Source organism: Podarcis erhardii (assembly GCF_964252035.2).
Source record: "Podarcis erhardii genome assembly, chromosome: 5".
Classification (NCBI taxonomy): Eukaryota; Metazoa; Chordata; class Lepidosauria; order Squamata; family Lacertidae; genus Podarcis; species Podarcis erhardii.
This window is the reverse complement of record NC_138509.1, coordinates 99,921,487-99,942,194: the sequence shown is the minus strand read 5'-3', so window position 1 is coordinate 99,942,194 and position 20,708 is coordinate 99,921,487. Positions and strand designations below refer to the sequence as shown.

The 20,708-nt window shown below is 47.5% G+C and overlaps 1 protein-coding gene across 1 annotated transcript in view; it reads left to right on the top strand.

Annotated features, from left to right (window-relative positions):
• The first annotated feature begins 2,075 nt into the window (after window positions 1–2,075).
• The window catches only part of P3H2 (prolyl 3-hydroxylase 2), a 117,650-nt gene continuing 99,017 nt past the window's right edge, over window positions 2,076–20,708 (top strand). Inside the window, exon 1 of the mRNA XM_081862420.1 lies at window positions 2,076–2,957. Within this exon, the coding sequence (XP_081718546.1) occupies window positions 2,508–2,957 (450 nt within the window). The 5' untranslated portion in view covers window positions 2,076–2,507. The remainder of the gene's footprint in view (window positions 2,958–20,708) is intronic.

Below are 20,708 nucleotides of genomic sequence, written 5' to 3'. Positions count from 1 at the left end.
TAAAAGAGTATTGGGATATAAAAAATGTTTAAAAGTACTTTCCAAAAAAACAACAACCAGAGTCCTTTTTGTTGGGGATAATTCAGACTGAAATTCCCAGGTGTCAAAAAATGTTATTTATGCATGCCACTACTGCGGCCCATGTTTTGTTGGCCCCAAAATGGAAAATGAGAGAAGTCCCAACTAACGGCGAATGGCAATTTAAGCTGACAGAATATGCTCAGCTTGCAGATTTAACATATAGAATAAGAGAACAAGAAGAACACACGTTTAGAGAAGACTGGAAAACGTTTATTGAATATATGGGAAATAATTGTGTGCAGCTGAAAATGCTGGCAGTACTAAGATAAATTCAGCAGTGTAAATAAGTCTTGATGGATGTAATGATGGAATACTGAATGGTATAGTTTTTGTAAGATATGCAGGGATTTATGATATGTAAAATGAACCATGGAAAGAGAGGAAGGGAAGTCATTGATATTTTAAGGTTTGTAAAAATGAGTATTTTAAATTGCAAAACAGAAAATTAAAAATAATAATTATAGAGACATTTTTGAATGTGGATAAATGAAGCTCAGACTAGACAGCTTGTTTTTGGAAATCTGCCCCTAAGAAAATTTCACAAGGAAACTGCTTTTGTTGGATTCCACTGCTCTTAGACCTTAGAATCATAGAATTCACAGAGTTGGGAGGGTCCCTGAGGATCATCTAGTCCAACCCCCTGCAATGCAGGAATATGCAGCTGTCCCAGACAGGGATCGAACCTGCAACCCTGGCATTATCAGCACCACGCTCTAACCAACTGAGCTCAGTTCTGGGCATAATTATGTACTCAGGATTCAATCTCCTTGTCTTCAAGGGGCCATTACTCCCAGGAAAGCATGCAAAGGATTGCAGCTTCTGTGCAGCATAAAGAATACTGGACATGACTATACAGCATGAAAATAATAGCACTGCAATTGAAATTGAAATACTTTATTGTCACTTGCACAACTTGTATACAGTGAGATTACACGAGCACCCCCCACTCAGCTCTCTTAGTCTTAATTCCCCTCGTTTACTGACGCACACCCACCAAACCCGAAAGTCAGTTGCCCTGTTGTTATCTTTTCATTCCGCAGCCTAACAGCCCACGGATAGCAGCTGTTCTTTACCCTGTTGGTGCGACTAATCCTGCTTCTATATCTTCTGCCAGAGGGCAGGAGATCAAGAAAGTGCCGGCCAGGGTGGGAATCATCCCTGAGGATTTTCCTCACTTTCCTGAGGAAAAGATAAGGCCACTCAACTGGCAGGAAAGTCAGAGGCCAGAGTATGGGGTCCTGGTGGAATGAATCAGGTGACAAAAGTCCTGTGCTTCTGGACCCAGTCAAAGGGCCAACTGCCCCAGCCACTGCCTCTCACAGAAGTCAATGAGGTGCTTTTGGCAAGCCCTGAAGCTGGCCAAACAAATCTTGAGCCAGGGAGTTCCACAGGCCGCAACACAAAAAGGTGTGTCAACAGGTTCCTACCATACATACTTGAGAGAAGATGCTCGGACCCAGAGATGAGCCTCTCTACCTGAGCGAAGTTGGTGGCCCTGGTTTTAACTTGACGTTTTTACGTTGCCAAACGCGCCCTAGGATCTTTCCGTTGCGGGTCAGCAGGAAATCCAAAAATCACCAGCAATTGATATTTTAAATCTATTTCTAAGTACATTTTGACGATTGTCCTCCCTATGTTTTAAGATTGTTCTGATTTCTCTGCGCGAACCGCCTCGCGTCCCGGCCCGGCAAAAGGCACGGTAGAAATATGATAACGATATTAATACGAATGATGCTTTGCCGTGCCCTGCCGACGCCTTCTCTCTCCAGCACCCGCTGTTCCGAAGGAGGGCGGGCGGGGGAGGAAAGTGGGAAGAAACTGCGAAGGGGGGGAACCCCCTTCCCCCCGCAGGTCAAGCCGCGCGGCCGGCTCCTCTCTCTCCTCGCCGGTAGCCTTCGAGGGACAGCCTCCTCCGCCTGCTCTTTCTCTCCGCCCCGCCGAGCAGGGCAGGCAGGCAGGCAGGCAAGCAGTCCCTCTGGCGAGCAGAGGAGGGCGAAGCAGGCAAGCCGCCCGCCGGGCGAGAGGCGCGCCCGGCCCTGGAAGCGCTGCCGGTTCCGGCGCAGCAGCCAGCCGGGGAGGAGAGAGAGCGAGCTTGGCCGGGCTGCAGACGGAGCGCTCCCCCCAGCGGCTTCTCGCTCGCTCTCCTGGCTCTCCTGCTCCGCTCGCAGCCGAGGGAAGCGCCGACGGCTAGCCTCTCCTCCCCCCGGGCATTCCCGGCCCTCTGGCCCGGGCGGAGGGGAAACCCCGAGGGGGAGGACTCCACCTTCGCCGCCTCCCTCCTGCCTTCCCAGGAGCGCCCGTCGCTCGACAGCCAGCTTCAGCAGCCTTCCTCCGCAAAGCATCCTCCGTGCGCCCCGTCCGGCGCGCCCGTCGCCACCTGCCCAGCCTCGACGGCGCGCCCCAGCCCAGAAAGCGGGGCGGCGGGGATGGCCCCCGGGCTGCTGCTCCTTCTGCTCCAGCCTCTGCTGTTGCTGCCGCAGCTGGGGGCGTCGGGGGCCGGGGAGCCGGAGCCCGGGCCGCCCTACGACGCGCTCTACGCAGCCGGCGTGGAGGCGCACTCGCAGGGGGACTTCGCCGGCGCCGTGCGCTACTTGGAGGCAGCGCTGAGCGCCGAACGCCGCCTGCTGGAGGCGCGCCTGGGCTGCGCGCTGCGCTGCCGTCGGGAGGCGCCGCTCGAAGACGCTGAGCCGCGCGAGGATGCTGCCCGGCGGGACCTGCGCTTCTTCGGCGCGCTGCTCCGCCGGGCGCGCTGCCTGCGCTCCTGCCGCCGGGAAGCGCTGCCCGGGGCGGACTCCAGACACGTCGCCAGCGACGAGGTGCGCGCGGATTTCCAGCGCAGGGTGCCTTACAGCTTCCTCCAGAGAGCCTACATCCAGGTAAGGGAGGGAGGGGCAAGCCTGTCTATGCCTCACCTGCGCACCTTTGCGCACGGAGGATAATCATTGCGTTGCTGTTGTTGTTGTTGTGGTTGTTGTTGTCGTCTGTTGTTAATGTATTGCATTTATATTCTACCTTTTTCTCCAAAGAGCATAAGGATACATGGCTTTCCCCGTCCTCCTTTAACCCCCACAACAACCCTGTGAGGTAGGATAACTTGAGAGGCAGAGACTGGCCCCCAGGGACACCTAGCAAGCTTCATGGGGGTGGGGGGCGGATTTGAATCCAGGTCTTCTAGGGCCTACCCTTCATTTTGTTCCCCACAACAACAGCCCTGTAAGGCAGGTTAAGCTGAGACGCAGTGACTGGCCCTCAAGCTCACCACCTTGCCGAGTGTGTAATTTGAATCCATGTATCCCAGGAAGAGTTACAAATAAATTTGTTACTTTTTTATTTCATAAAATTTGTAGGCTGCTTGACTGTATAACAGCCACCTCAAAGTGGTTTATGAAAAAGATAAAACAATGGAATGATCGCTAAGAAAAGTGAACAACGATAATCTAAAACTTTCAAAAAGTTAATTTAACAACAGGCTGAAGAATAACATCAGCTTTCTAAACATCTGAGTAGGCTCCTTTGTGCATTAATGTCTTGAAGCAGGTGTCAGAAAGCATACAGTGAAGTGGCCTGCCTGAGATTAATAGGCAGGGAGTTCCAGTGTTTTAAAATAAAATGTTTAAAACAGTCAAAGCAGGTGACACCTTTTAACCTATCCAGGTATGAGGGTTGAGGAGCCTGTCTGGGTTATAGGGACAGATAGGTAGCCGTGTTGGTCTGCCATAGTCAAAACAAAAAATTCCTTCCAGTAGCACCTTAAAGACCAACTAAGTTAGTTCTAGGTATGAGCTTTCATGTGCATGCACACTTCTTCACTTCTTCACACTTCTTCGCATCTGAAGAAGTGTGCATGCACACGAAAGCTCATACCTAGAACTAACTTAGTTGGTCTTTAAGGTGCTACTGGAAGGAATTTTTTGTTTGGGTTATAGGGATCAGTAATCCTCTTGTTGGAACCCTCCTCCCTCTGCTGCCACCCTTCCACACATACAAACTGGTTCTGGCTGTCTTTGAGGCATCGGGAAAGGGCCGTAAATGGTTATTTACTTTGATTTTTTTCAAGCCAGTGTGGTGTAGTGGTTAAGAGCGGTAGTCTCGTAATCTGGGGAACCAGGTTCGCTTCCCTGCTCCTCCACATGCAGCTGCTGGGTGACCTTGGGCCAGTCACACTTCTCTGAAGTCTCTCAGCCCCACTCACCTCACAGAGTGTTTGTTGTGGGGGAGGAAGGGAAAGGAGAATGTGAGCCGCTTTGAGGCTCCTTCGGGTCGTGATAAAGCGGGATATAAATCCAAACTCTCGTAGTTCTGCTTCCAGGGAGGGTCTCCAACCAACATGAGGTGTGCTTTTTCCTTCAAACTGCTGTAGGTGAACCACCGGGGCATGAGAGACACTTTCTCTGCAGAGAGGGAAGTGCCATTGTTCAGTGGGTAGAGCATCTGCCTTGGGAGACTCTCCTGCATGCAACCCTGGAGAGCTGCTGTCAGTCAGTGTAGACAATATGGAACTAGATGGTCTGACTCTGTATAAGGCAGCTTACTAGGAGAACTCATATCCAGCCAAGGGAGATGCCCTCATGTCCTGAGACTTCAGATCTCTCCCTCCTGCCTCCCATGCTGAGGTTCTCACCATCTGCTTGGAGAAGACCTCTCATCCTGGCTGTCCTTTGCGTTTCCCCACCAAGTCTTGCTTAGGAGGGAAAAAGACTCTTCCACTACAGCTGACAACTGCCCTCCACATTGATTGGTTTATCCTCAAACATTTGTCCCATCCAGCTGTGCTCTTCCCTATCTGCTCCACGGGGATATTTATATATCCCACCTTTTTGTCCAAGGTGCTCAAAGTGACATACCTATCCTCACAACAACCCTGCGGAATAGGCTGAGAGAGACAGGGAAGGGAAGGCTCAATGGTAGAACATCTGCTCTACAAGCTCTGAGAAACTCTTGTCTGAAGTCCCAAAGAGCTACTGCCAGTCATCTTCATGGCCAAGCAGGGATTTGAAGCCTGGTCTCCTAGCTCCTAGTCCAATACTCTAACCACTACACTACACCACACCCACAGATGAGCCATTTTTTCCCTACACCGCCTGGCTATTTGGCACCATCCAAAACTGGATGCTGAAAACTGTGTCTTCAACAGCTGCTTGAACCCCAGGAGCTCCCTGCAGTGGGCCTCCTTGCAGGTGAGACTTGTCACCTGTCTCCTGGAGAACATTCCCACCTTTCCTATCCCTAACACCAAATCAGGTGAGCACATTAATACTGGTACCCAGTTCTATTTTTCTAGAAAAAGAGGTGCTGGAACTCACCCTGAACACCTCCCTTCTCCCCACCTGAGAGGCGCCAGAACTGGAAAAAAAGCCATTCTCATATCCTCAGTCATTCTGAGGACACTGTCTCCCTCTTTTTGTGTCAGGTGAAAGGATCTTGCTATCCTTTCTCCAGAGCAGGTTGCAAGGCAATGATGGAAAGAGCGAAGAGGGAGGAGTTTGGATTTGATATCCCGCCTTTCACTCCCCTTCAGGAGTCTCAAAGCGGCTAACATTCTCCTTTCCCTTCCTCCCCCACAACAAATACTCTGTGAGGTGAGTGGGGCTGAGAGACTTCAGAGAAGTGTGACTGGCCCAAGGTCACCCAGCAGCTGCATGCGGAGGAGCGGAGACGCGAACCCGGTTCCCCAGATTACGAGTCCACCGCTCTTAACCGCAACACCACACTGGCTCTCAAGAGCTGTTGGACAGTGGAATGTGGACTGCCTGGGAAGGTTGTGGGCCCTCCATCAATGGAGGTTTGTAAGCAGAGTTTGGAAAGCCCTCCATCAGGGGATCCTTAGCTGTGATTCTGCATCGCAAGGGGTTGGGCTAGATGGCTATTGTGATTCCTTCCAACTCTTCAATTTTATCATTCTGACACCTTGAGAGGGGCTCTTGCTGGTTTGGCTGGGGTTGCAGTCCAGAACTCAGGAACGGCACCAGCTTGGCCTAATCCTTACTTTTAAAGCACTGTTAGAAGCAGGAGCCAAACACTGGCTCCCAGGACGTTTCCAAGCACAAAGTGTTGGTGCTGACCTTGAAAGCCCTAAACGGCTTCGGCCCAGTAGACCTGAAGGAGCATCTCCACCCCCATCATTCAGCCCGGACACTGAGGTCCAGCTCCGAGGGCCTTCTGGTGGTTCCCTCCCTGCAAGAAGTGAGGTTACAGGAAACCAGGCAGATGGCCTTCTCGGTGGTGGCACCCGCCCTGTGGAACGCCCTCCCAGCAGATATCAAGGAAATAAACAACTACACCAGTACCTGACTTTTTGAAGACATCTGCAGGCAGCCTGTTTAGGGAAGTTTTTAATGCTTGATGTTTTATTCTGTTTTTAATCTGTTGGGAGCTGCCCAGAGTTGCTGGGGAAACCCAGCCAGATGGATAGTGTATAAATAATAACATTATTATAATATTATTACTTCTCTTGTGGGGGGGGGGGGAAAGGCCATAAAGGCCACATAGCCATCCACAGCCTGGACCCCTCACAAAATCCACACGGTGCATTTGCCCTGGGATCATCTTATTTCCTTTAGTAGTGTTTCTGACATCTCTCTCCCTCCTCCTTTCACAGATGATCCCTTGGCAGGGAAAGGGATTAGGCCATTATTTTCTCTATAAGTGACCTGCGGCCATCCTGCTGTGGGTTTGGACTGCATCTCAACCTGAGGGTTAAGTTCCCAAAAGCCGTAGAGGAAATGAGGTTAGGCTGGACTTCCTGCGGTGAATCCTGAACAATTGTTCCCTGGAGGGGTTCTGGCTGGCCGGCCGGCTGCTGGTTATCTGTGCCCTTTCGCTTTCCTTTGTTTGGCAGAGGAGAGGGGTGGGTTTCAAAGAGGGGAGCGGGTGCTTTGCGCTCCACAAAACCCTGGATTACCTTTCATTTCTTTGCTGGCTCCCAATGGTTGTTTGGGAAAGGAAGAGTTCATAATAAATCAGGCTCCCCACTCCCAGTTTAAGATATTGTGCATTTCTGAAGCACTTACCTGGTCCAGAAGCCACAGTAGGCTTAGGCTGCGATTCTGTGCATAGTTTCTTAGGTGGAACCATAGAATTGTACGATGGGAAGGGACCCCCAAGGGTCATCTAGTCCAAGCCCCTGCAGGGCAACAGTCTCATCCAGTGATCTCATCCACCACCTCCTGAGCAAGTACGTTTCACTGTTCAACAGATCTTACAGGCAGGCTGTGTGCATGCTATACATTTAAAGCACCCTGCCCAAAGGATCATGGGAACTGTAGTTTGTTAAGGCTGCTGGGGGCTCTAGGTCTGTAGGCGATAAACTAAAGTGACGAGGATCTCTGGGGAGAAGGGGCAATGTGCATTATTATTATTATTATTATTATTATTATTATTATTATTATTATTGTACCTTTCATCATCAGGTCCCAGAGCAGGTTGCAACCATTCACAATTCAGAATTAAAAACAGTTAAAACATTAGGCTACATGAACCATTTCCAGCTGGTTCCAATAAGAACTGTGAACTTTTAAGAACTGGTGCCTAAGCTTGCATTTTTCCTTCTCCCTCCCTGTCTCTTTCTCCTTATGCGCCATGACTTTCTGAGATACAGTGGTACCTTGGGTTACATACGCTTCAGGTTACATATGCTTCAGGTTACAGACTCCGCTAACCCAGAAATACTACCTCAGGTTAAGAACTTTGCTTCAGCAGCAAGAGACCCTATTAGCTAAAGTGGTGCTTCAGGTTAAGTACGGACCTCTGGAACGAATTAAGTACTTAACCCGAGGTACCACTGTATATGCTGTGTACTAGAGGCTGCCGCCTCTGCTCTCCTGGCTCAAAACCCTCTGCCAACCCTGCCCCATTGCCAACACGCCCCCTTTAGACCTCACCCACCCCTCCCCTCACAACTTGCTCAGCCCCTCCTTTCCCATCCCCTCACAGCTCCCCAAATCTCCCCTCCCCTATAGCTTGCCCCCAAAGCCCTCACATTTGCCCCCGCCCCAATACTCACCATGTTCCCCCCACCACTTTGGAGGGCAGAAAGAATGAAGGGAGGATAGCAGAGGAGTGAGGGGAGTCAGCATGATTGACAGCTGGGAAGAATGAATGAATGAGAAATGCAGAGATCTGAAACATACATCTCTGGGAACACCCAAAACAGACCCCTGATTCTGCCACAATGTGTGGCCTGGTGGTCCCTGCCTGGACATTATTATCACCACCGTCATTTATTAAATGTATATACCACACTTCGTCCAACGATCCCAGGGCAGTTGACAACATAAGAACTTGTTCTTTATTGCAATCACATCCCACTTTCCCCCATGATTCTAGAAAACGGTTCTCCCCCTCCTCATTTTGAGGGGTGCTGGTGGCACTGTGGGTTAAACCACAGAGCCTAGGGCTTGCCGATCAGAAGGTCGGTGGTTCGAATCCCCACGAGGGGGTGAGCTCCCGTTGCTCGGTCCCTGCTCCTGCCAACCTAGCAGTTCGAAAGCACATCAAGTGCAAGTAGATAAATAGGTACCACTCCAACGGGAAGGTAAATGGCATTTCCGTGTGCTGCTCTGGTTCTCCAGAAGCGGCTTAGTCATGCTGGCCACATGACCCGGAAGCTGTGCGCCGGCTTCCTCGGCCAATAAAGCGAGATGAGCGCCGCAATCCCAGAGTCGGCCAAGACTGGACCTAATGGTTAGGGGTCCCTTTACCTTTACCTCCTAATTTAATCCCCAGAACAGTCCTGCGAGATTGGTTACGCTGTGGTGGCACCCAGCGAAAGTTTCACGGCTGAGTGGGAGGGATTTGAACCCTGGTCTCCCAGGTCCCAGTCTGATGCTCTAACTGCTATGCCACACTGGCACCGCTGCAGATTTTGCAATGGCCCTGTGCTGCTTGCTTCTTGCATGAAGCGCTGAGGGCATGACACCCCGTGTCAAGCGAAGATACGCATCGGGGAGAAGACAGCCTTGGAGATGGCGAGGGAGGCTGAGTCAGGGGGAATTTTTAGAGGTCCCTCGCAGGTTTTTCCTTCTGCCTTGGGCAGCCTCCTGTGACTCAGCAGAACGCCTGGCCAAAAGCAACGAGCAAGTTTTGTGGGAATGTTTAAAGGTCTATCAGTTAAACATTTCTTCTATTCCTTTGGAAACTTGCTCAAACTTTTCCCCAAAGAAATACATGCCGGCACACCTCGGTTACACCCTTTTGACATTTTGCTTCTCTAGGAGAGATCTGTGGATTGTACGCTTTTAAAAATCACACGCTGCTTACATTCCTCACCGGATTACCATCAGGCCCCGTTTCATTTTGCTGTTTCTGTTTAAGCTTGCCATGCTTGCATGCAGGTAGACCTGGTGCCATGGCCAGAGTGGGAGACCAGGGTTCAAATCCCCGCTCAGCCACAAACCGTGTTTTGCAACTGTGGGCCGGTCACAGTCTCTCAGCCTAACCTCCCTCGCAGGGTTGCCTTGAGGACAGCATGGAGAGAGGGAGAGCCATGTAGGGTGTCTTGAGCTCCTTAGAGGAAATAATAAATGTGCTTCTATTCTTTTTCTTCGAATCAAAGAACGGTAGAGTTGAAAGGGACCTCAAGAGTCATGTAGTCTGACCCCCTGCAATGCAGGAATCTCAGCCAAAGCATTGGGGGGGACGGACTGAAATGTGGCAGTCCTTGGAAATGCATTTATTTGAACTATTGACAATAACTCATAGATAAAAGCACATATTCCAAATGCTGACTGTCCTGGTTCAATCCCAGGCATCTTCACTTAAAAAAAGAATTAGCTGGCAAATTATGGGGAAGGCATCATGGAGATTAGTTGCTAGTTATTTTTAAAAAATATTATATTAAAAAAAAAGGGATGCGGGTGGCACTGTGGTCTAAACCACTGAGCCTCTTGGGCTTACTGATCAGAAGGTCGGCGGTTCGAATCCCCGCAATGACTGGGTGAGCTCCCATTGCTCTGACCTGGCTCCTGCCAACCTAGCAGTTCAAAAGCACACCCAGTGGGCTGGGTGTTCATCAGTATGCAGATGACACCCAGCTCTACCTCTCCTTTAAATCAGAACCAGTGAAGGCGGTGAAGGTCCTGTGTGAGTGCCTGGAGGCAGTTGGAGGATGGATGGCGGCTAACAGATTGAGGTTGAATCCTGACAAGAGAGAAGTACTGTTTTGGGGGTCAGGGGGCGGGCGGATGTGGAGGACTCCCTGGTCCTGAATGGGGCAACTGTGCCCCAGAAGGACCAGGTGTGCAGCCTGAGAGTCATTTTGGACTCACAGCTGTCCATGGAGGTGCAGGTTAATTCTGTGTCCAGGGCGGCTGTCTACTCTCTCCATCTGGTACGCAGGCTAAGACCCTACCTGCCCGCTGTCTGTCTCGTCAGAGTGGTGCATGCTCTAGTTATCTCCCGCTTGGACTACTGCAATGCGCTCTACGTGGGGCTACCTTTGAAGGTGACTTGGAAACTGCATCTAATCCAGAATGCGGCAGCTAGACTGGTGACTGGGAGTGGCCGCTGGGACCACATAACACCAGTTCTGAGAGATCTATATTGGCTCCCAGTACGTTTCTGAGCACAATTCAAAGTGTTGGTGCTGACCTTTAAACGACTAAAGAACAACAACGGCATTCAAATCTCTTTGGGGGAAGAGTGAAGTAATGAAGGGTTTAAAAAGGAGAGGGCAAGTGAAATTAGGTCAAAATGTTGCAGAATCAAAAACGTATTTTAAGTGGTGGCGATGCAACACTCTCTTGGAGGTGACCAACAAATCTTTCTTGAGGCAGGGAGTGCCACATGCGACAGGAAAGGTGCTTTGACATGTTTCAACTAGGCATCCATATGGTCTCCATCAACAGTTCCTCCCATTGAGTGCAGCCTGGCAGTAGCCACTGTCCCTCAATTCACTTGTCTGGCAACATTTTTTGGGGTGCTCCCAACTAGATGTCAAGCCAGACTGAAGTGCAACAACAATCCTTTGGAAAACTCTGCTCTGCTTTTTAAAAATTCTGTGTAATTGCTAGACTAATTTCAGAGCTTTCCATTCTTTGTGTTGCCTATTGTTCCAAGTCTCAGACAACAATGTTGCAGCAAACCAAGGCATAATTCCTTTCGTAATAAGGAATCTGTGCTATTTGCTGGCATTTAGTTCTGGAGTAATCCTGTTCAGCAAGAGAGAAGTTCTGGCTGGCCTCAGTTCCTGCTGGAAACTCTCTGAGCAAAGCTGTCAGTCAGAGGACTCGGCCCTGTATAAATATCACCCTGTGCAGGATGGTTAAAATTAATATGGGACAAAAATAACCCACAAGGGACTAAAGATGCTTCAGTCTGGCTAGATGCATCAGAGAACGTTGGCCAACCATATGGAAAAAGATCAGAAACTCTGAATCAGCCAGACAGCTGCCATCTAGCATGCAAACATGCCAGACACCCAAAGGAACTTTCATTTGCAAATTGCTACATGCGCTGGGGCTTGCTTCTTGAAAATGCTTGATCATATTTAAACTGTGGGGTGTAGTTAAACTACGGAACTCACTTCTACTGGAGGCAGGAAGGGCCACCAACCTAGATAGCTTCGAAAGAAGATCAGGCAAAAGTTCACAGAGGAGGAAGAGAGGGCTATTGATGGTCCTTCACAGTTGGAGGCAGCCGTGCTTCTGAATATCAGTTGCTGGAAACCGCAGGAGGGGAGTGTTGCTCTTGAGTTCGAATCCTGCTTGTGGGTTCCCCTTTGGGGCATCCAGTTTGCCACTGTGAGAGCAGGATGCTGGGCTAGGTGGCCCCCATGGGCCTGATCCTGCAGGCTCTCCTTATGTTCGTAGCCCAATTACTGAATATTGCATAGTGCTCTGCGGGGATTTTGAAAGCCTTCCCCTGACCCATTCCTCCCTGTATCTCTTGACACATTCTGCTCCCAAACCACCTGGAAAGATGAGTGAAATTAGCAAGCATTCAACCACAGATTGCTGCTGAATAAATGCTAACAGCCTAGGGGGTGATAGATCTGACTGGCTGGTCAATGCAAACGATTCCTGCATTGCCGCAGGTTGGACCTTGTGCTCTTTTATATATATATATATATATATAATATTTATTAAGATTTTGGAAATTACAAAAAGAAAAAAGAAAAATTGAACATACAAAGACAGAAACAAAAACAAAAACACTACATAAAACATTAAATTAACAAAACAAAACAAAAACAATTAAAAACACTTCCAATATTTTCAAATCTTAACTTTCATACACTTGTTTCACTGACTTCCTCAACGCCTCCCTTTTTGTATTCCACTTCAATTAACTATTTCAGCAATTCCTTTCCATCTTCATCTATTTTCTATCTTAAAGTTAATTTTAACATATTGTAGCCTAGTTTTTCCCCTTTTAATGCATTAACAATCTATCTATACCTAGTTCCTTCTAACATTTCTGCCAAAGCCATATAGCTTCATTCCACCTTTTTTCTAACATTCATTAATTTTACAATATTTCCATAGATAATCTTTAAACTTTTCCCAGTCTTCTTCCACCGACTCTTCTCCCTGGTCTCGGATTCTGCCAGTCATTTCCGCTCTCTTCCCACTCTACAGATCTATGATTCCCAGAGAGAGAGAGAGATTGCAAAAAGTAACAATAGAATCACAGAATTGTTGAGTTGGAAGGGATTCCAGTTGCCATCTAGTCCACCCCCTGCAACACAGATATCGCAGCTAAAGAATGCCTGGCAGATGGCCATCCAGCTTTTCTTTAAAGACCTCCAATGAAGGAAAGTTGACTACCTTCCAAGGAAGGCTGTCCCACTGTCCAACAGCTCTTACCGCCAGAAAACACTCTTCCCAATGTTTTGTCCATTTGTAACTTGAATGCACTTGCAAAATGCCATCCACACTGCAGTTTTGCAGGGGGGGGGGGTTGTTGTGAGCAGGAGCCAGGGCCGGATTTAGGTTTGATGAGGCCCTAAGCTCCTGAAGGTAATGGGGCCCTTTCTATGTCCAGCTGTCCTTTGTCAACCACAAACTGTCACTGGTTTTTTTTTGTGTGTGTTGAATATATTGAGGAGATTTCACCCCTCCCATATCCAAGAATCTCCTGACGAGTCTGCTGATTCTCCAGAGAGGTGGAGCAGTGTTCTGCTTTCTATTTATTCAGCTCCAGTCAGTCAGTCAGTCAGTCAGTGTGTCGGGGAGAGAGAGAGAGACTGAGTGTTAGAGATCGTGTGTAGAGATAAGGTTGCTGCTAAGAGCAGCTGCAGACACTCAGTTCAGCATTCATTTATGCTTAGACATATTTAGCTCTGTATATAGTTTTGTATTATAGTTATAGTTATAGAATAAAAGAAGATATTCTACAGAGCTGCTCTCCAAGTCGTTTATGCCAGACTCTGCTATACTCTGCTGTGCGACGACTATATTGTGGAAGTGAATCCGGTGCTCACATCTCCAGGCTGTGAGTCCACAGCACTTTGACCTGTTCCTGTGTAAAAGGTGGTCTCTGGAAGTGCTACCCAGCTTGCCTAGCCCAGTCGGGGTTGAAGTGCATGAGTCCAGTTGGTGACACTGGCTCAAGGGCGATGCTGACATATATGCTGTATAGTAATTGTTGGACCCAATAGGTATCGAAAGCCATTTGCACATAACAAAATATGTATTTTATCAAAGTAATTGTTGAACTGAAATACAATTAAGAAGAAGTATATTAATAGTGAAATAAAAATTAAGCTCTAACTTAAAATGATTTTTTATTCACAACAAACTTAATAATAAACTTAAATATATGATGCAAACTACTAATAATTATATAAAGCTTTATTGATATGAAATTAAGTGTTCTAACTTATACAATGCAATTGTTTGAGAACCAAGGTACCACTGTATATAGAAATGAGCAAACCAGTGAAGCCCAGCCAGGTGGGCGGGGTATAAATAAATTATTATTATTATTATTATTATTATTATTATTATTAGGGAGCAGGCCAGCATGTGGGGCCCATTACTTACATCATAGGAACCTACACAACACAAAACACGGTTGCTGTTTGTAGGTTTTCTTTGTTTTTAGCTTATATTTTGGAAATGTACATCCAGTTTTTTTTCTTTAATTTTTTTGGGGCCCCCCAAGAGAGTGGGGACCTAAGCTATAGCTTGTCTAGCTTGTATATAAATCCAGCACTGGCAGGGTCAAGGGATCTGAGAAGCGTTTCTTAGGCGTGCCACCGATCTGAAACAACACCCCTCACTTTCCTTCCCCCCCCCCATGTCAAGGAAATCATTAACAAGCTGTGCGCCAGGCTGGCATCAAAGGATTTGGGGTCAGCCACTAAATGATCACAGTGGTCGAAATAGCCTGGCTGCCTGCCTCTCCCCGCAGGGCCTCCCTGGGCTGCCCAGCATATGAAATGGCCTTTTATTTTCTGCTTGGGGCAGGAGGCAAAACCAGCGTCTTTGACTGGCGAATGTGGCTGAATGTGGCCTCAGCCTGTGGGAGGGCGAAGAAGGGTGAAGAAATGTCCCCCTCCAGCTTCTCCTCCCTTTAATTTTATAACAAACGAAAATCTGCCCTTATTCCTTTATGGGGGACACAAGAGCCCTTATAGAGTCCTTTGTAGGTTCTCCATCAGTCGGAGGGAAAAAACAGAGGCCAGCCAGAGAATATTGAGAAGCAAAGCAGCTAGTAAGCCTGATCTTTATTGAACTGTTGCAACAGGGTCCTCACTCCCCACACGCAGGAGGGAGGAGGAGGACCCAGAAGAATGGTGCGCAAGTCTTTATATAGACTTTTGAAATTGCCCACCTTGGAGTCCAAGACCCGCCCCCCAAAAAAACACATCATACCTACATCACAGAAAAGGTGGTCTACAACTGAAATCTGAGTGCATTGTTTACCTCCTGTCTGGCAGGTAACCTCTTAATGCTCACTTGATTGGATACCCTGGGGAGGCTGGCCAGTCTTTTGTAATGATAAATACTTAGTTCCTGAGTCAGGTCACAGGCTCATCCTATTCATACATAGACATACCCTTAAGACAGGATTTGTGAAGGAAAAGGCAATGGGGAGGCTCCTCCATTTGACCTTGCAGCGAAAACACCTGGTCAGCCTGGGAGTCAAAATGGCTCCATGGCTGCTCTCCTGTGCAGCTTCAGACATGTGGACTATATATCTATATATGTTTTTGCTTGGTACATTTATGAACCTTTATTATATACATAAGACCTTTATTTATTTCAATTTCTTTTAATTTAAAAGCCATGATTCTCTCTGTGTGTGTGATAGAGATGGGGTACATTGTAGGGCAGCTGCAGATGCTCAGAAGACCTCGGATTCAGGCCTGGGACACAGATTTGCCTCTCAGAAGGTTCAAAGGGTGGGGGTCTGAGGCCTTCCTACCATAGGACTTTGCAGGGGGGGCCAGGCACCCCATAAGGAAGGGTGGGGCAGAATTCAATTCTGTTCCTGAAACTATACACGAACCGGAACACAGGCATCCTTTGGTGTTTGCATTTTTCTGAATTTTGCAATGCACTACTCCAAACAGGAAATGTGCTCACAACTAAAGCGTTCGTGTCAGGGTACATATTAGCAAAAGGTAACATACAAAATGCATTATATGTTGGGAAATGGCTTTGCAAAAATGTTAATATTAGTCAAGGATTGCCTAGAAAAATCTGTAAACTAGTTGAAACTATTGTTGTTTTCATGGCTGTTGTTGTTGTTGTTGCTGCTGCTGTTGTTGTTGTTGTTGTTGTTGTTATATTTATACATCACCTTTCCCCCTGATGGGCTGAGGGATTTCCACGAGGCCTTTTGGTGTTTTGCAAACTAATGTGAAAATGTGGAGAACTGGAAAAATGAGAAACCAAACATTAATTAATTACCCACCCTTCACCCTAAGTCTCTGGGCGCATTAGAGCATGAAAGCACGATATAAAAAGTTTTTTAAAAAACAAACAAACAAACAAACAAACTTACAACTGTAAAAATAAGGTGGGTCCTAAAATGGTAACCTGAAGTTTCAAATGCCAGGGTGAACAGGTGCATCTTAAAAATTCTCTAGAAACTGTACAGTGAAGGTGGCAGGTGCACTGCTCAGGGGAGGGAGTCCCACAACTTAGGGGCTGCCACAGAGAAGGCCCTTTCTTGGAACACCACCCCCAAGCCTCTGAGGGCAGAGGAACTATCAAGGGCCCCCCCTCTTATGCCCATTTGTCCATTCCCTACCTGTAAGCAAGGTGTTGTTTTTGAAATGGTTAAATGGCAAAGCAGAGACATTAAAAGCAGAGGCAGCACCTTCCCAACAAAGGTCCGTATAGTTAAAGCTATGGTTTTCCCAGTACAGTGGTACCTCGGGTTGCATATGCTTCAGGTTACATACGCTTCAGGTTACAGACTCCGCTAAGCCAGAAATAGTGCTTCAGGTTAAGAACTTTGCTTCAGGATGAGAACAGAAATTGTGCTCTGGTGGCACGGCAGCAGCAGGAGACCCCATTAGCTAAAGTGGTACCTCAGGTTAAGAACAGTTTCAGGTTAAGAACGGACCTCCAGAACGAATTAAATACTTAACCTGAGGTACCACTATAGTGATGTATGGAAGTGAGAGTTGGACCATAAAGAAAGCTGATCACCGAAGAATGGACGCTTTTGAATTCTGGTGCTGGAGGAGACTCTTGAGAGTCCCATGGACTGCAAGAAGATCCAACCGATCCATCCTTAAGGAAATCAGCCCTGAGTGCTCACTGGAAGGACAGATCCTGAAGCTGAGACTCTAATACTTTGGCCACCTCATGAGAAGAGAAGACTCCCTGGAAAAGACCCTGATGTTGGGAAAGATGGAGGGCGCAAGGAGAAGGGGATGACAGAGGACGAGATAGTGGGACAGTGTTCTCGAAGTTTGACCAAACTGCGGGAGGCAGTGGAAGACAGGAGTGCCTGGCGTGCTCTGGTCCAGGGGGTCACGAAGAGTTGGACACGACTAAACGACTCAACAACAACAACAAACGGCGAAGAGGGAAGTGGCAAGAAATCTTGGGGTCCAGGTCTGGAGGTTCTTGCAGGTGTCTCCTTCGGAAAGCCCTTCTGCACCTCTTCATCGCAGGAATTCAGCATGAGGAATGTGCAAACACAGACAAACATTTGGGGGGGTAAGCAAGCTTGTTCTTTTCCTGACTCTGGTGTGTTTGGGTTTCTAATCTTTAATGAGGTGAAAACCCTCTGTGGGGAGGGAGGAAGGGAGAGTCACTGGGGAGTTGGCACAAGGCTCTCGCCTCCTTTGTCTGGAGGGTCTCGGGCGAGGCGCTGAGCTCTGAGCACGGGGGCCAAGCAGAAACAGGCGGAGCGAAATGCTCATGTCAGCTGTTAGGTGCTGCGCATGACTGAGTGTGGTGGAAACATTGGAGCCACAGCAATGGAGCCTCTTGCGAAAGCATCTCTGGGCAAAACAAAACAGGCGAGGGAGATGCTTGCTAGAGGAGACAGGGTCAAGCCGGGACCTGGCAGGGATGAATAAATCTGAGGTTCTGAAAAGCAAAAACAAAACCATTGCTAACCAAACCGCCGGCTTAGGGACAATGAGAGTTTTGCAGTGCACACACATATTTATAAAAGTGCATTGGCTGCTCTCTCTGTGGTTTTTCACTCCTGTGAGTTGCCAACTACAGTGGTACCTCGGGTTAAATACTTAATTCGTTCCTGAGGTCCGTTCTTAACCTGAAACTGTTCTCAACCTGAGGTACCACTTTAGCTAATGGGGCCTCCTGCTGCTGCTGCGCCACCGGAGCACGATTTCTGTTCTCATCCTGAAGCAAAGTTCTTAACCCAAGGTACTATTTCTGGGTTAGTTAGTCTGTAACCTGAAGCGTCTGTAAGCTGAAGTGTATGTATCCCGAGGTATCATTGTATTGGCCACGGTGGTTGTGTTCTTCCTCTGCAGTTGAAGGTAGCAATGCCTCTGAAAGCCACTTGTGAGTCGAGGACCCGCAACCCACGTAGTAGTAGTAGTAGTAGTAGTAGTAGTAATAATAATAATAATAATAATAATAATAATAATAATAATAATAATAATTTATTACTTATACCCCGCCCATCTGGCTGGGCTTCCCCAGCTACTCTGGGTGGCTTCAAAAAATAATATTAAAATACCGCAATACATCAAACATTAAAAGCTTCCCTAAACAGGGCTGCCTTCAGATGTCTTCTAAAAGTCTGGCAGTTGTTGTTCTCTTTGACATCTGATGGGAGGGCATTCCACAGGGCAGGCGCCACCACTGCCTGGTTCCCTGTAACTTGGCTTCTTGCAGTGAGGGAACCACCAGAAGGCCCTCGGTGCTGGACCTCATTGTCCGGGTAGAACATAGGGGTAAATACGACACAAGGACACATGTATTTTAGGTTAATGGGCTAAAGAAGGCCACAACTTTATTGGTTACAGCATGTGAGAGGTATTGGCTTAGGCACTGGATCAAACAACATATATATGACCCCTCCCCGCGCAGCGGTGGGGGGGGCGCATTTCAAGATTAACAACCAGTGAGAGGAGCTTGTTGATGCAAATACAACTGGAAGCTCCCTTTGACGTCACCGGGGGTCGTGCCATGGCCCCAGCCACCAGCAGGGCATCGGACAGGATCCACGGCTGCTGGATTCCTTTAACGGAATACCCAAAAGAGGAGGGGTAGATCATAGAATCATAGAATCATAGAGTTGGAAGAGACCACAAGGGCCATCGAGTCCAACCCCCTGCCAAGCAGGAAACAGATGATGGCGCCTACCCAATCCTCCAACACAGCAAACATATTCCTTAAAAAAAAACAAAAAACACAACTTTTTATTCAAAATTAAAACAAAACATATTATCCAGAAACATATCATCCTTAGTCCCCCCCCCATTTTCCTGCCTCCCCACACAGAACCCACTTGCCCCCGCCCCCCGCCTTCCCTCAGTTCCAGACTTTGGTTTCTCTAAGAATGCTGTTTTCTGCATGTTACACAGTTGTATAGATCCTCAAACTATTTAGCTGATTATTATCAATAAAAAGTTTGTGAATGTTTATTCAAAACCAGCCAAGGAGTCCAGTTCGCTTTGTTGCGTCTTCAAATACTTTTCATTTCGTTTACATGACCTGAATCCACAAGTTATGAGTGAATGAGAATAATTTCTCTCTGTCTGTTTTCTCCATGCCGGGCATCACTTTATAAACTTCTTCTTTCTTTTCTTTTCTTTTTAAAGAAAAAAATATTTACAAACAAACAAACACATAGACACAAAACAAAATTCATATTACACCACCAACCTAGATTGCAAACATTAAAACACCCTTGTGACTTCCCTCCACTGTCCCTCACTCTCCTATATATTATAATATTTCACATTCACTTTATAAAATTCTATCATGTAATAATAATAATAATAATAATAATAATAATAATAATAATAATAATAATAATTTATTATTTATACCCCACCCATCTGGCTGGGTTTTCCCAGCCACTCTGGGCGGCTTCCAGCAAAACACTAAAATACAGTAACCTATTAAACATTAAAAGCTTCCCTGAACAGGGCTGCCTTCAGATGTCTTCTAAAAGTTTGGTAGTTATTTTTCTCTTTGACATCTGGCGGGAGGACGTTCCACAGGGCAGGTGCCACTACCGAGAAGGCCCTCTGCCTGGTTCCCTGTAACTTGGCTTCTCGCGGCGAGGGAACTGCTGCCTCTTACACACCTTTTCTCTGAACTAAAAAGTCCCAAAGGCTGCACCCTTTCCTCATAGGGGGCTTGCTCCCCCCCCCTTGATCTCTTGCGTTGCCCTTTTCTGAACCTTTTCCAATTCTACAATATCCATTTTTAGGGGAGGCAACCAGAACGGGTTACATTATTCTGAAGGCAGTCCCACCCACTGGGTTTATATTGCAAGAATACTGGTTTCGTTCATTTCTCAGGCTAATATCTTTTCCTTCGGATTATGAGAGATGACCCTATTTTCTCTCAAGCCACACAGGAGCCTGCTTGCCAAAAGGCTTACAGAGAAGTAGATAAAGATCGATCTGGTCCATGTCGGTCCAGGGCCTGGGAATGAGATCTTTGTGGCGCAAATTTCCCTGGAGTTGGACGATGAGTGACCTGCCTCTCGGGACCCATTTCTTCACAGGCTCCGGTTGCTCTGCAAAACATTCACTGGAAAATAACTTCGCCCTGTAGCACAGGGTTATCCGTGGGCTTGTTTTGAAAACGTTGCATCCCTGTTATTTTAATAAGCCATCATCTCTTTTCCAGGGTTATTTCCAGAACTCTTCTAGTTTACAAATGTGCTTCATAAAGTGCCTTTGAAGTTTTCATGGCCCTGGGAAAAAGAATGCATTAGAGCTCAGCCCCGAGAGATGGCTTTGGCTAATTTCTAGCCTTGCAATCTAAGAGATTTGTTCCTCCTGGTCCGTTCCTAAGAAATGCAGACTGTACACATGGCAGCTGTATGCGGAGAATGAAATGAGAGCTTTCAGATAAGGAATTAATGGTTCCCAAACCCTTTTTGGCTTGTATGCCTTCAAGAGCTACCAATCATCTTCTATCCTGCATAAACTTAGGAGACGGTTAGCAGCTCCCTCTTAACCCAGCAGGTCTCTGATCCTTTAAGTAGCATCTATAAAAAGCACATCT